The sequence below is a fragment of the Callithrix jacchus genome, chromosome 16 (genome assembly GCF_049354715.1).
Source record: "Callithrix jacchus isolate 240 chromosome 16, calJac240_pri, whole genome shotgun sequence".
Taxonomy (NCBI): domain Eukaryota; kingdom Metazoa; phylum Chordata; class Mammalia; order Primates; family Cebidae; genus Callithrix; species Callithrix jacchus.
The window spans coordinates 61926057-61941605 of record NC_133517.1 but is presented as its reverse complement, the minus strand read 5'-3'; the positions used below and the strand labels follow the sequence as shown (position 1 = coordinate 61941605).

Genomic DNA, 15549 nt, shown 5'->3' with positions numbered 1-15549 from the left:
GTATTGTCTCCTTATATTTCACATCAGTCTTATGAGGCCAGCTCTTAGCAACTGACATGTGAGTTTAATTCATTCCATAATAATGCTGTGAAGATGACACTGATATTTTCATTTTTTAGATAATGGACCTGGGACACGAGAGGCTAAGTAACTTCCTCAAGGCCATTAAGCTAGTAAGTAGTATGTATGCCCCTCCACTAGACTCCGTGCTTTTTGAGGGTAGGGAACCTGTTCCAAAGCCTGAAGTAGTAGCAGGCACATCATATACAGTCAGTAAACACTGAAGTCAATCTAGAGATGAGTACCAAGGGGAAGAATACAAAGGAATTATGATGCTAGCGATGAGATTTTTTTCTGTGCTCAGAAACAGTAGCTGTATCTCTGACTCTACTGATTTACTACACTGGTTTACTGAGCTTTTTAAGTTCCCAGGTGATGGCTTAGGTGCTGCAATCTGGGGAGCAGTGTGTGTGTGTGTGCATGTGTGTGTGTACTTGTGTGCATGTGTTCATGTGCTCATGTATATGTAGCTATGTGTAAATGCATGTGTGCAAGCATGTGCATGTGTGATGGGCTGATGGGTTAAGGCTGTGGAATATCTGTTGACTCTATCTTAATTCACCATTATGACATTCTGGCAGAGGGATCAGAACTTGAGGTTTATAAGCCTATGACACCCCCAGGGAGAGACACCAGCCACGGAAGAAACTGTTCTCTTGGTAGGAAGAAGAGTAGTACGCGATAGAAGGAAATGATGGAAATGGGTCAATAGCCAGAGTCAGAAGAATATTAAACTTTAATCCTATGAGCAAAAGGAGCCATTGTAGGTTATGGAGCATCCATTCAATTCATTTATGGTACATTCCCCCAAACCCAAAGATCTATGTGGCTAAAGTAATATGAGAAGAAATTGGCAAATTAGTCAGGACCAAATTGCACAGGGCCTTCCTGGCTCAATAGCTTGGTCTTCATCCAAACCAACAGCACTGGAGACGCCTGAAAGGTTTCAAGAGACAATGAGAAAACCAGCCTTGTATTTTTAAAGGTCAGTCTTGGTACAGTGTAGATAATGGAAAAGAGGGAGGCCAGAGGGCATGAGACCAATGAGAGGACTGTGGAGAAGAGAGAGTAGGGGAGAAAAGTGCAAGGAATCCGAAAATATTTAGAAGGAAGAGCAAGAGGAAAGGCTGACAGTCACTGTGGGAGTGAAGGGGACGGAGAGGCATTCAGGTTTCTGGAATAATGGAGAGGCCATTCATTGAGACAGAAAACACTGAAAGAGAATAAGAGTTGGAGACTAGGGGAAGAAGAACAAAATAAAAGCTATTTCTAAGAGGATGGACAACTCTTTTAAGAAAGGTAGAGATGCAAAAGCAAAAACAAGACCATAGTAATCCTTTAATTAGGGATTTTGTTTGTTCTAAGGGGTCTTAGGCTAATTGGAGGGCCTGTTATAAAAGAAAACTTGACATCTTGGTGAAACTATTCAACGACTGACCAGGACAGCCCTCCCCATACAGCCTCAGGTTCTCAGCTAATTTTAAAGCCCTGCCTAGAAGCAAATTTTCCAGCCTTGGGTGTATCTCTGTGGCCTTTACTTGAAGTGAATTGTTCTCATGTCATTAAAACTTAACAGCTTCTTCAACAGAAGTGACATTATTTCTTTGGAACATAACGTTTTATTCCTCCCTATGTTTTAGAACATCTAGAAAAATCAGTGCAGGAGCAATTTCTGGAGTTTTTTTTTCTTATCTACTTTATACAGTCTGTTTGATTTGATGAGAAGCCTAATTTTATTCAAGGATACATGAGCTTACTATGGTTATTATCATTTACTGAGCCTATATGGTGTGCAGGCAATTGTATGTATAAAGTATTACTTAATTCATCCCGATATTTTTATAAGGTCAATATTTACCATTGAGGAAACCAAGGCTTAGAAAAGTTGTCACTTGCTAAAAGTTATCACATACTTGGGGTTGCAAAGCTGGGCTCCAAAATCTGCATTTCCTGCTGTGCCTCTGAGGAAGCAGCCCCTTTGTTCAAAGTAAAACAATAGAGACTTCTTTCTGGTTGGCACAGGAAGGAAAAACTGCCGTATAGTGCTTGGTTAGGAAAACAAACAAACCCTGATGGACATTTGGCTTCAAACTTGTTGATGCTTAACTAACTGATGACTTATGTGAAATTCAGTCTCCCAAACTGGATTTTTTTAGACTTTCTCCACATTCATAGACCTTCAAAGATGAAAGGTAGAAGGAAACCACTCTCATTTACTAAGTACCTGCTATATGCCTATAGGAATATTTGACATAGGAATTATTATCCCCATTTTATAGGTGAGAAAATGGAGGCTCAAAGAAAGGTGAAATAACTTGACCAAGTCACGCAAACAAGCTAGTAAAGAGGGAGCAAGAATTTCATTCCAATTGGCTAAGTCTGTTGTCCCTTGATCAGGAAATATTGGCAAGCCTTTTTTTGTCTGTGAGACTTTTACAAAATCAAATTATTCTCAGACTGTAGAATGCTAAACAGTGGATTTGAGTGACTTGTATCAATGTATGGCTTCTTAATTTTGCTGACTTAAGCATTTTCTATCTTTATCCTGGACAGAGAAGCACAGTTTTTGTTTGATCTCAGCACCCAAGAGAGGGACAGTACTCAGACCAGTACTGAACACTAGGGAAATCAACTGGGCAAAATTTGTTTACTGAACTGAGATTTTTCTCTTCATTTAAGAAATCTTTATAAAGCATTTACCATATGTCTTGCCCTGTTCTGAGCACTTTCAACTTTTAACTAATTTCATCTTCAGTGAGGATGAGGTAGGTGCCATTGTAATCCTCTTTGTACAAGTGAGGAAACTGAGGCACAGAGATGTTAAGTAACTAGCTCAGAATCACACCGCTAGAGTGAAGCTGGCTCCTTAGATTAGTATCTTAACTACTGTGCTAGGCAGCCCTATACTTGGATGAAGAAGACCAGTTATTTCGTGGGCAGAAGCGTCGGGGCTGCAGCTCTTGTGCTTTCCTTCACCTGAGGACTGTGGGCCATCATCCATGGGCCCTAGTGTATCCTTTTTTCCTGCTCCTATGCCTCCAGCACTTGCTGGTCTTGGATCTAACAGGGCAAAGCCACTCTGGGAGTGTCCAACAGGGTGCTGTCCATGTCCTTAGTGCTGATCAAGCCTCACACTTCCCTTGAAGGAAAGAAGGGCATTCAACTGGTATTGGGTACACACTGCGTGCGGCTTGGTGCTTTACATATAATTGGGGGCATTGAGTGTTGGCAAGTGCCACACACTGCCCCAATCACTTTTCTTGACATTGAACATTTAATTCTCACAACCACATTACATGGTGGGGACAATTTTTCTCTGTTTTATGGATAAGGAAACTGAGATACTAAAAGATTAAGTAATTAGCCCAAGGACACAGAACCTAAAAATGGCAGAGCTTGGATTTGAACCCACAGATTTTACCTTGAGAACCTGAGCTCCTAGCCATTGTGTCTACAGCTTCCACAGGGTAGCAGAGTCATGGAAGACACACTACTTTATTTAATGTACACAACTACCCAGCGAGGTGACCGCTTTTCCTCCCATGATACTGATTAGAGAGCTTGGTTCAGAGTGGCCTGTTAACTTGTTCTAGATCACATAGTGAGTTAATGAGAGAGGCATGGTGTAAAATTCCAGAAGAGCCCAGAACCTGTGCTCTGTCTGTGGCACCAGGACATCTCTCTGTCTCTGGCTTCTCAACCAGAAGCCATGTATATGCATAATCTGAATGAGGATACCAAACACTGCAGAGAGAAAACATAATTAACCAGAGTAGAAATCCACTAAGCGAGTTTCAGATATTTAAGGTAAAATTATTTACTACTGCACTTTGCAAAGGGATTTGGTCTTCTTTGCCTCCCCTAGATCTATTCTCCAGGTTTTTCAACCTCAGTCTCTATCCTGAGAAATTTACCTTTATGGGATACATCAATCGGTCTCCCCTGACCCCTGGCTTCAGTTCCAACTCAACCAGTGGGAGGCATTCACAGTAGATCAGAGGGTGGAAGAGTGAGGCCAGCGTGCTTAGTGCCTTGGCTCCTTCCTGGACCTGCCACTGTTCAGCAGGGCTGGTGTGTTCTATATTCAGCCACAGCTCCTGCTGGAGGCCTGCTCCCACCTCCACAGCTCAATCAGGTTCTGACATCTCCTCTGCCCTGGCCTCTTCAGGCACAGGATAGGAAGGTCTCCCACTGGAGGTCTAGACTGCTAAACTCTTCTCTGTGTGTCTCTTTGCCCTTCCCACAACTTGTAAATAGCTCTTTATGAAACTCTCTTTGATGGCTCCTTTTGAGTGTACCCTTTGCTTCCTGCCAGGATTCTGACCAATACATAAAATTATAGGATACACGAAATAAAACACAAAACTCACGCTAGCGTAAGAAAAAACTCAGAATAAAAGTTTATTAAAAAAATACTGTGCTGGGGGCTGAAGTTATTTTGCATGCATTTGTTCATCTCACCCTCACAATTGGCCTATGAAAGGGTCATAATATTGATCCCCCCTTGAGGCTTAGGTTTTTAAGCAACTCTCCAAGAAGAAACAAGGCCATATCTAGATAATACTGAGGTTCACAGTGCATCTGTTCCTGCTTAACAATGAGCAGAGGCATAGTGGGGAAATGAGAGCACAGGAAGCCAGCATCTCAACAAAGACCTCCAAGCTACAGCTGAGCCCAAGGAAACATCTTTGGTGCATGTAAGAAAGGGCGGGCCATAGCAGGGGCCACACACCTGCCTTCCAGCTAGTCTCCCTCCTGGTGCTTACAGCTAGTCCCCATCCAGCTCTAACTTGAGCCACAGCTTCTCCCTCAGCCCCAAAAGGGAGGGATTTCCTGCTCACAACACACCTTGTTCTGCCTAGAAGACTACTTCTTCCTAGTATCCAGAGTCCACTCAGAAAGGCAGTCCAGTCCTCCTGCCCTCCCTTTCCTGGCTCTTCTGATTCCCTGGGTCATACCTGGCTGAATTGTCAGATCTGATGCAGTAAAGGGAATTTTGTTTTCTTGAACCAGCATAAAATGTACTTGTTTCATTTCTTTCTAGATTGTTTGTGAGTGCCTCCTCCAGATCATCTGAGATTATGATGGTAGTTGTATAGTAATAGCACCAGGAGTTGAAGTGGTCATAATTGCAGATGCCAGCTCTGACAGTTGCTTCCTAAACATCAATTGTCCTTTATTACTGACTGAGGAATCCTATGTTTGTTGGACAATGCAATGTGCCCAGGGAAAACACCATAGTTACCAGCTCTGCCCCTTGCAAATAAGGGCATCCATGTGTGATACAGTCTGGTTAACGATACTTCGGCAAAAGCCATTTGATGAAGCTTCCAACAAGGAGCCCTACCAGCTGAGCAGACTCAACAGGTGCTGAGAATTTCCCCTTTAGCTCTTTCCCTTTTCCTTACTCCTGCCTGGAATTGGGCCATGATGCCCAGGGTGGAATGAAGACACCACAGCCACCAGCCACATGTGGCTAATGAGTATTTGAATTGGGGCTCTCATGAGTAAATAACTGGTTTTAATGTTATTTTAATTAATTGAAGTTAAATTTTACAATAGAAGCAGTGTAAAGTATTTTTCCATTAACACAATTTCATAGTTTGGATAGAACCATATTTTGCCTTAGCTGTTGAAAATTTTACCTTGGATTGAGATGTACTGTAAGTGCAAACTACACACCAGATTTCAATGACTTAGTCAAAATAAAGAAAAAATGTAAAATTTCGTTAATATTTTAAAGGTATTGATTACGTATTGAAATGGCATTCTTGATATATTGGATTAAATAAATAACCTTATTGAAACTAACTTCATCTGTCTCTTTACACATTGTCAACTGGCTTCTAGAAAATTTAGAACTACACATGTGGCTCACATTTGGATGGTGCTGGTCTGCTGAGCTGCACCCATTCTGTGCCCCTGGAGTGCCAGGCTCTGTGATAAGCACTTTAAATATATTCAGCTCAATGAGGTCCTAAAGTAACTGTTTGCAGGGAAGGGGGTGATATTGCCTTCATTTTCAAGTGCAGAAAAAGAGGCCCAAAGGCACTGCCTTGCCCCAAACCTTCCAGATTATCAGGGGCAGGCCCACAGCAGCAGCAGACTCCTCAGCTCATGGCCTCAACCGCCATATGCTCAAGGGTAACTTACTGTTGAACTGTGCATGGATCATGAGAGTTTGTATATATAAGTTACTGCTGCTTGCAGACCAACAAGTAGGGCTATGAAGACTGAGAGAGAATTTGCTCTCAGGATAACATTTGCTAGAGGAAGCTGGAGTGTTCCCATATGCCAGCTGTCATCAGAGGCATGATGAAGTTGATCAAGGTTGTCCAGGTATAACCAGTAACCCTCGTCCCTCCATTAACAACAAGCAATGAATTTTGAGGTGTTCTGTGTCACCCTGCTATAAACCCAGACATGGTGAGGCTGATAGTAGTTGGAAGGCTAGTCCTATGCTAGAGAGATACCAAAGAATGAAATCTACAGAGACTTTCAATGAGTCTGCAGTTGGGTCACCAACAAAAGCCTACTTTGATTTTGAGAAGAAATGTTTCTCTTGTAATTCAATGATCTAACGTAAGTACACAATCTCAGCTTTATGTCCATTCTTTTTCCACAGCCATTTTTGTTAAGTTTGTTTCTTCCTTTCTTAACTAAAGAAAAACACGAGCCCAGGTTGGCGTTTTTATATGAGCACCGGATGTTCACATTTGCAGTGGATACTAAACACTTTATCACCCCCTTGGTAGCTGTTCAGACACTAAGGGTAACTTGACACTGACAGAAATATTTTGTTTCTGATTATGTTGCCAAACTCAGATATGGGCAGTTTTGCTGTAAAACATTCTGCTAATGTGGATGGAATTGCTTTGTGTGTATCTCTATGCATCCTGACAAGAAATAGTGGATTAGGAGATGGACACAGATATTTTTACTACTGTGGCAATAATGTTTTACATTTCGACAGTGCTTTCCAAATCACAGCATCTTCCAAAGCACTTGAGGTGGTGATGACTTGACGCATTGTTGAAATACAGCAAGTACTTTGGGCACTCCAGCATCACATATAACCTTTTAGGCCAGGAAGTAAAAGATAGAGGGGTTTTGCTGCATTGAGAAAAGTAATAAAACACATTTCTGTGATGGTTATGTCCAAGAGCTTAGAGCACTTTTCAGGGTTTTCTCTGCAAATCTTTACTGTTCTCATCAGACCTCAATAAAATAGGAAAAGAACAACTGCTATTAGATACCCTTAACAAGCTCAGAAATAGGGATAGAGAAAGCTTTGGATTTTGAAAATATTACCAAGTCAGGCAGTGATGTGGTCAGATACAGGCCCTGTCCCCTCTCATCCTTGGCTCATCTGTCCCCACCTGCCTGTGCTACAGGATGGCCAGATGACCCTGGACACACCAGTTAGTGTTGTTTTACATTATTACCTTTTGTGCCTATATTTGAAATAGAGAAAGACTTAACATTGAGAAACATCCCTTCTTTAAGCTTCCCTTATTTTCCTCTCTCTCCTATTCTATGTACCTCTCTTTAATCTTCCTTTTGTTCTGTCTTCCTTTTCTCCATCACATTTTTCTTTCCTGCCCCCTTTTCTTTGTCTTTTTCCTCTTTACTGTCTTCCACATAAAATCATCTTTCACTATCCGCCTTCCTAGGATGGAATTGCTATCTGGGGTTTCCTTCTCAAACCCTCGCGGTTATCAACCCCAACGCGAACTTTGTGGGGCATGTGTTTCCACATGTGGCCACTAGGGGGTGTGTGCGCAATATCGCTCTGCCTGTTTTTTTTTTTTTTTTTTTTTTTTTTTTTGTTTTGTTTTTAAGCTGCAGAAAGACATCGAGGAGGACTGGATTCTTTTGTCAAAGAAGAGATCCGAGGAGAGAAACTAAAGTTTCCATCTACCAAATACTGAGAGGAGGGTATAGATTTGTAGGGCAGGTGGGTACAGAGACAGAAGGATAGGTGTCTTCAGGTATGTGAGTGACTGGGATTGAAGGTCTGATTCCATCCATCCTCACATTGGGTGGAGTGTGTGTGTGCGTGTGTGCATGTGTGTGTGTCTGTGTGTGTGAAAGAGAGACACACACACATAACTGATTCCTAGGTAAGGGTGTGCCATCTTTTGGTGCCTGTCTTACATAACACATGCATTGGTCTCAGGTGGCTGGGTAGCAGTGCTGTTCCAGGACTGCATTTTAGGAGACATGCAGCCAGAATGAATGTTGAGTGCTTGCTGTGAACTGACCTCTGGACCAGGCACCGGGGTTGGGCAGCTGAGCAGACTCTGAGGACAGTGTGAAGGCAAAGGGGTCTGCAGATGACCAGGATCAGCTGTGTTAACTGTGAACAGGAACACAAACAATGCTGGCAGTGTAGAGACAACAGAGAGTGGAAAAGCTTTAAAATGCACATGGTACCTATGTGAGCTTAATGCTTCAGTTTCAACCTCAGAATGATCCTGTGAGGAGGACAATAAGCAGGACAACTGGGGGCCAAGCTGAGGTTTCTCTGGCTTTTGGTACAGTCAGATTAGGACTTCACAGTATGGCACTGCAGAGTTTTGGAGTAACTGGGATAGGATTCACCTTTCTTAAACAAGAGGAAGAGGAAGCTGGTAGTGTGAGCAGCAGTTCTGTGCAAATATGAAAACTTCCTCATAGACACACTCCCTACATTGTGTCTCCTCTGATGACATTGAGTTGCTGTTGCTGTCTGACTTACTGCAGCTGGTGTCATAAAGGTCAAGGACACATCTGTCTCTCCCCAGGAGTCAGCAGGTGGGGAAAGAGGAGGCAGGTGTGGATTCTGGCAGACAGTGCCATGGCGGGGGGGCTGGGACTGCAGGGACTTGCTGTGTTTTCTGCGATGGCCCAGTGTCACTGGGTGAAGTGGGTTTGGGAAGTACCCTTCTGTCTCTGGGGCTGAGAGGCTAGTCCCAGACCTAGATGTGAAAAGAAAGAGCAACCACAGTTCCTTATTGCAGCACGGGGCTTCCAGTTTAGACTGAGCGTCTGGTCAGTCTAACCCCAAACTCTGCAGATGGAGTAAGCAGCCCCAAGTGCTGGTGTATTCTACAGAGAATACACCAGTATTTTGGCCTGGAAGCTGAAAGACCTGAGTGTGAAAACCACCTGCAGCTGCTTGCGGAAAAATCACCACCTTTCCCAAGACCTGATTTCTCCTTTTCAAAAGGATCAGAGGGTTAGTGCCTGCAGGATGGTGATCTCATGAAGATCAGCAGAGTGTGCAGCACGGCATGGAGGTGTTCCATAGCCAACAGCTCAGCCAGGTTGGTGGGTGGCGACAATTTCCTGAGCATCTCACAGAGACATTCATCTCCCTCCTCCCTGGAGGACCCTGCATGAGCACTCACAGCACTTGGTACCTGCCCTCTTGGAAGCTTCTCGGAGAAGGAGGGTCTGGAGCAGAAGATTCAGTGCCCGTGCTGTCAGTTTCCCAGTGCATAGCCCTCCTCCCCAGCTGCTGGCGGACTAACTCTGCCAGCTCAGATCCGGGAGGGAGAGAGAGCCAGTCAGGAGTGTCCGAGACTGCTACCTGGGAAGGCAGAACCAGGGAGAGAAAGAAGGGTCAGAGAGTCAGGCTGGCCTGGGATCCCCCGCTAACAGCTGTGGAACCTTACGCAGCGTGGTATTAAACTGCCCCGGGCCTCAGTTTCCTTCTTTGAAAGCAATGATAACCCTACAGGGTGTTGAGAGAACTATAGCGAATGCAAATCTGTAAACACAGGGCTGATCATTCATAAGCACTTAATAAAAACAGTGATTTTTCAAGGTCTGGACTGTCACTGGGGCAGATGGTCTGAATGGAAGACACAGAGGGAGAATAGCTGTTAGAATAGAGAGCATCTAAGTGTTCATGAAGCCTCTGGGCATCCAGGCCCCATTCTCTTCTGTGCTCATCCCAGATACTCTCCATCACTCTTTCCCCCTTTACAAGCAGCTGTCAGGGAATCCCACCCTAGAATGTAAGTCCTGTGACACAGGAATATAAGCCAGAGGTGTATGGTTCCCTTCAGTTGTAAAAGGAAAAGACATTGTCCCATAAGTCCCTCCTGTTGCCCCACAGGACTACTGGCAGAACTCAGGTTTTGGGGGTGGGGACTGGGAAGCTCAGGCTCCAGGTTAATTAACCAAGTGGCATAGTGAGGTGGGTAGAAGCCAGGGATATAGCCATCTGTACTCCTGCCCTTCTGGGTGGGGGTGGTTTGGGAAGTACCCTTTTGTTTCTGGGGCTGAGAGGCCAGTCACAGACCCAGAACTGAGAGAAGCAGCCACAAGCAGCCTACAAGCCTGACTCTGGGCCCCAGGTCCTTCACTTAGTTGGCCTGTGGGGAAGCACTGTGTCCAGCAGCGAGGATTCCACAGATGGGTGTTTGCCCAGCATCCATTGGAGCTGTAGCTGAAGGGAAGGCGAGGGAGGCGAGGGAGGCCCAGAAGGCCCAGAGGATGGCCCTGCAGCAGGGAAAAACCCAAAGCCAAGATTAGCTCAGTATTTAGGATACGTGGAATGCTGTTTTGGGTATTTCATTAAGAGTTAACACATTTAATCCTCATGAACTTCTTATGAAATCGGTTTGGTTGTCGTCGCCACTTGACAGATGAGGATCCTGAGGTGAGGAAACCGGCTCAAGGTCTCAGCGAGTCAGCAGCAGAGCCACGATTCCAAATCCAGGCTGTTGAACCCCAGAGGCCTTGCTTTTAACTGTCATTTTTCTGCCTCTTGCAAGTTTAGACTAAGGAGAGACATGAGGAAGACTCTTACTGGGGACTCTGAAATGGCACCTTCCCCCAGGGAGCAGTGGGTTCTTGCGAGTGAGGGCAGTTGGGTACTGGGGTCTGAGACTTAGATATTCCAAGACTTCTGCCACCTCCCACTCCTCTAGGGGAGTGCGGAGACTTCCTGGGGGACTGTGGGGATTGTCCTCAGGCCACTGGCTGAAAGTGGCATGCCACTGACTTATTCCTTCAAGGGACATTTCTGGTACCCCCCAATACCTGCCCCCTGCACCACAGGCTGGGAACCTTCCCCCTCAAAAACAAAGCTCAAGCTCTGTCCCCGAGACGCTCATGGCCCACGGAAAACAGAATTACAGCTGTTTGTGAATGACCTCTGACCAAGCTGGGGAGACACCGAGAAGTGAGTGGCTTTGCCAGGGAGGTCCTGAGAGGCTGCCAGGGAAGGTGACATTGAGGCCGGAACTTGAGCTGGGTGTTAAAAGGCAGGAAACATGGCAGGACAAGGACTGGAGTCCTTGGCCTCCTGGGGGACGTTTATTCCACACGCCTCGGGAAATCTGAAATGGGCTGGGAGAGCATTTGCTGGGGGTTGGGGGTGGGTGGAAGGGGACAGAGGGCATTGCCACCGGCAGGCGGGGCGTCCCAGGGCCTCTCCCCGGGAGCGGATGAGCCCAGACGCGGCTCACTCATCTGCGTCCAGGCACAGCCGGTTTATGACCTACGAGAATGGCAACCAAGGAGCAAGTCGGGATGACAAAGACGCCCAGAAGGGCACGCGCTTTTACGTAACCGACCTCTGAGCTGCAGGGTCTCAGGAGGTTGGCGCTCTGAGCTCAGGCGCGGAGAAAGGACGGCGCCCCTGACTTACTCTTTGGTAAATACGAGGGGACAGCAACGCGACATAACTTAGAGAAGTCCAGGGAGCTTTAGAGAGCAGGGCGGGCGGTCCCTCTACCATTCCGCAGAGCGCGGTTGGGGCGAACTCGGGCGCCCTTCCCAGCTCGGCCCTTGTACCTTCTTCCCAGATCACTCGCTGGGTGACCTTGGGCAAGCCACTTGACCTCTCTGAGCCCCAGTTTCCCAGCCCGTGCCTCTGGAAGGCTGTAAGAGCGTCGTGGGGCTCCCCACTCGACCCTCAGGGCCAAAGGTGGGCGCTGGGCGCGGGGGAGGGGCCCTTAGACGCGCCCCTCCTCGCAAGCGCCTCGCTAGTCGCGGCGGGCTCGCAGCCGGGAGCGTCCTCACGAGTGGGCGCCGTGCGCAGGCGCGGCGGGGCGGGGGCGGGGCGTGGGGCGTGGGGCGGGCGGGGTGGGGCGGAGCCGGGAGGGGCGGGGCTGGCGGCAGGCGCGGGGCTCCAGGAGCCGCGGCTCAGAGTGCGCTGGGCGGCGCGCGGCGTGCAGGTCGCGGTTGTGGCTTTGGTTTTGGCGGGGGCTGGCGGGGCTGGCGGGGCTGGCGGGGCTCGCCGTGGACTGCCTCGGGGTCGCGGAGCACGTTACCTGCCCGGCCCGAAGGCTCTCCTAACCGCGCCGCCCGCTCCCGCTCGTCCTCCGCCCGCGACCAGAGCGCGGGGATCGCCGGCGCTGGGCACTCGGCGGCCACCGGGGATAGGGGCTGAGCGGCCGGTTCCCGCCCCCGGGCCGCAGCCGCCGCCGCCGCCGCCTCCCAGCCGACCGCCCGGCTTGGCCGCCGCCGCCGCCTCTGGCCCCCGGGTCCGCGCCGCAGGGGGCGCGGGCGGGGTCGGGGGTTGCCGGGCGCTGCCGCCCGTGCGCCTGGAGTCCGCGTCCCGGGCCCGGCGGCCGGCGAGCATGGAGGAGAAGTACCTGCCTGAGCTGATGGCGGAGAAGGACTCCCTGGACCCCTCCTTTACGCACGCCCTGCGCCTGGTGAACCAAGGTGAGGCGCCGACCGTTAACTGCCTGCCCGCGGCGGTTGGGGGCCGGGTGGAAATGCGGGGTCCGGGGGGCGCCGCCGTGCCGGCTGCTGTCAGCGGACGAGGCGGAGACGGAGGCCCGGGCGGCCCCCGGGGGCGTTTGCGCGGGGACCTGGGAGGCTGTGGGACACCTGGGGCAAGACCCAGATGTGAATTTGGGGGGCTTGGAAAGGACGGAGAAGGCTGGGGTTCATGAGTGAGACTTGAAGGAAATCTTTGGAGACTCGGGGACACCCAGGGGAAACTTCTGGGTGGGGGACAGTGACCATTGGGGGCTTTGTTGGGGACAAGGTTGAATTATCTCGTGGAAGGGGAGCGTGATGGACTTGGGGAAGTAGGGTGTTTGGTTTGTCTAAGGCACTGGAGAAAAAGCTGGAGGAAAATGGAAGGACTTGCGGGGCTCAAATGCAGAAGAGGCGAAGGGAACAGGTGCTTGGATTGTTAGCAAAGTTTGGGGACCTTGGAAGAGGGTTGGGGTCAGACCCCAGCACCTGAGAGGAGAAGAGCTCGGTGGTCCCGGGGAGGAGCCCAATTCCCCCTCCCAGCCCTTTGTCTCTCCTGTGTCCAGGCACCAGCAGCCCTGGCGGGGCAGCCAGCCCTCCCCAGGGGTGAGCAGCCCATGCCAAGCCTTGCAGGCTGGCCCTTGGAGAAGTCAGGAGGGGAGAAGAGGCCGGCAAAAGAGCACCCTTCCTGGGGGCGTCGGGTTGGGTGACCCTCATTGGTGGCGGGCTTGAGGTTCGGAGCGGTGAGGAAGGAGTCTTTGCCATTTTCACTCGACTCCAGCCAGCTCAGGGTGTGAAAGGTCCTGGGAAGTACCGCAGGACAGGGATACGGGGGTTTCTGGAGGCACGCCTACCCGGGACCCTGTTCCCCTGGCTTTCTCCTCCTGTGGCTTCCTGAATCATCCGCTGGGATGCCCGGTAAATTAAGCCTTCCTTCCCAGGAGCAGTGTTCTACCCTTCCTGGAATACGTGTTTCAGATGAAGATGGGTGTGGGGGCCACTGGTCTGCCTTTTCTCTGGGAAATGGCAGCAACGTAATCTGGTCAGATCTGTTACCTTTTGCATGAATTACTGGGCACTGAAAGTCTGTAGTTCCCTTGATGAATAAGGGCTACTGCTCTTAATGCTCGCCGTGGCTCCTTTATTGTTGGAAGTGAAAGATGAGGCAGACATATTCTATTTGTATATAGAAACCTATATTTTAAAACAGTGACCTCCAGTATTTGCCTGTTTCAGCCAGTTCTTCAGAGTAGGGTGTGTGTGCGCGGTCCACCGATGGAGGTGGAGAGACTCTTACTGTCTCCAAGAATTTAAGAATGTTTGAATTGTTGAACAGAAATAGGCTTATGGAGCTCCCCCATTTTATTTTAATGGCAGGCTTATTTTTATTTCTTTAATAAAATGGACTCGTGAAAAAGTAATGGGCATGCATTCCTAAATCAAGGAAGAGAATTTAAGTTTGATTTGTGTGCCCTCTGAACAGTTCTGCAGTTGAGTTGGTACTCCTTGTGCCTGATGATTTACATGTATCTTTTATTGCCTGCTGGGCTGTCATCTCTGTGAAAGAAATTTCTTTGTACGTTGCATGAGATCCGTGCATGGCATTGGAAATATTCTCGAGTGTGAACTCAAGTGCATTTTTCCAAATGAAGCTGAATCAAAGTTAGGTTGTACTCAATTAAGGAACAGTTAAACTAAAAGTACAGTGTGTTATCTTATTTTAAAAGTCAGAATTATTTTCTCTGCCATGTTGCCATAGTATTGTGTTGCTAAAACATCCAGAATTTTTTGGATTCTGTGTTTTTACTACTGTTAATTGCTTCTAGTTACTTGAAACAGATATTTATTGGGAAAATGTTGCCATTTAGTTTTTTTTAAGGTGTTAAACTCGATAACCTTACTTTTCATAAAAGTAATTCTTGTAAGAATATAGTTCTCATATGTGAGGAAGGAAAAGAGGAGGTGAAGGAAAGAGGAGGTGCTGCTCAGATGCTTGTCTTACTGTTGATTTAGATTACTTAAGACTGAAACATTTTTCTCGTAAATCACAGGCTGATATTCAGAATGCAAAGCTTTATCATTTTAAATATTAATTATGCTTTGTTATGTAACTCCAAGATTACAAGTGTCTTGAGTCTGACATTACGTGATTGTGAGGAAGCTTTGATTTTTAAATCTGACCATCTTATCATTGGCTATATGAAAGCTTTTTTTTTTTTTGAGTTATATTTGTGTTTGCCTCTAATGCAACTATGTTTTCAGCAGTTAGTCACATTGGAGTTGCTGTTTCGGCACTAAATCGTAGCGTGGGTCAGCCCTGCAAACCTTAGCGTGCCATGTGATAGATAGATTTTATGGTATCTCTGAACTCTAATAAGGCCTTAAGTTTGCATAACATTTTAAAGTTTCCAAGGCGCTGGTTTCATCCTCACACGTGCATCCCGGTAAGGAAGATGTTCGTGTCTTCATTTTTCAGGGAGGGAGTTGAGGATCCCAGCTATCTAAGCTTGTGGACAACTGAGATTTAATTTGAATTCTCAGGTCGTCTATCTCCGAAGCCATTGCTCTTTCTTATTCTGCCTTCCCAAAAAGTTGGAACGAAATACTTCTCATTTGCTAACTTAAAACTCTTCAGAAATCAGTGTAATTAGTATGATTATGATTGTTTCCAGTTGTCTTAAATGTATGGGAAATGATATATATCCTTTAGGAAGTTTATCCTGATTTTTATAAAAAGTTTCTGTCTGTATTTGCCTTCTTCGAAGAAGCAAATATTCATGGTAG

General features: G+C 47.4%; 2 protein-coding genes across 32 annotated transcripts in view; one reads left to right on the top strand and one right to left on the bottom strand.

Moving 5' to 3' along the window:
* Positions 1-24: 24 nt before the first annotated feature.
* On the bottom strand, positions 25-12078 carry LOC144579753 (uncharacterized). Of its 17 annotated transcripts, none has more exons than XM_078353129.1 (6): positions 11705-12078; positions 10316-10832; positions 9453-9634; positions 8801-9020; positions 8325-8419; positions 25-7173 (listed from the first exon to the last, which is right to left on the bottom strand). In XM_078353129.1, exons 3-6 carry the CDS (start codon positions 9542-9544, stop codon positions 7020-7022), a joined length of 561 nt encoding a protein of 186 aa, XP_078209255.1. In that variant the 5' UTR covers positions 9545-9634; positions 10316-10832; positions 11705-12078; the 3' UTR covers positions 25-7019. The 17 variants fall into 17 exon arrangements, 10 of the variants coding, with proteins under 10 accessions (XP_078209255.1, XP_078209253.1, XP_078209262.1 ...); XM_078353127.1 differs by having other exon boundaries at positions 11851-12078; XM_078353136.1 differs by having other exon boundaries at positions 25-7137; positions 11851-12078.
* KHDRBS3 (KH RNA binding domain containing, signal transduction associated 3) overlaps positions 11481-15549 on the top strand; it is a 196766-nt gene continuing 192697 nt past the window's right edge. For 10 of the 15 annotated variants that reach the window (XR_013528082.1, XR_013528080.1, XR_013528079.1 and 7 more), the window contains exon 1: positions 12204-12726. Coding sequence is in view for 6 of the 15 variants with exons in the window: in XM_078353122.1 (XP_078209248.1) it covers positions 12639-12726 (88 nt within the window). In the remaining 9 variants the exon portion in view is untranslated. Of the gene's footprint in view, positions 11711-12203; positions 12727-13525; positions 15210-15549 lie in introns of those variants that run through there. The other 5 variants (XM_054246617.2, XM_078353120.1, XM_035277018.3 and 2 more) reach the window with 4 other exon arrangements.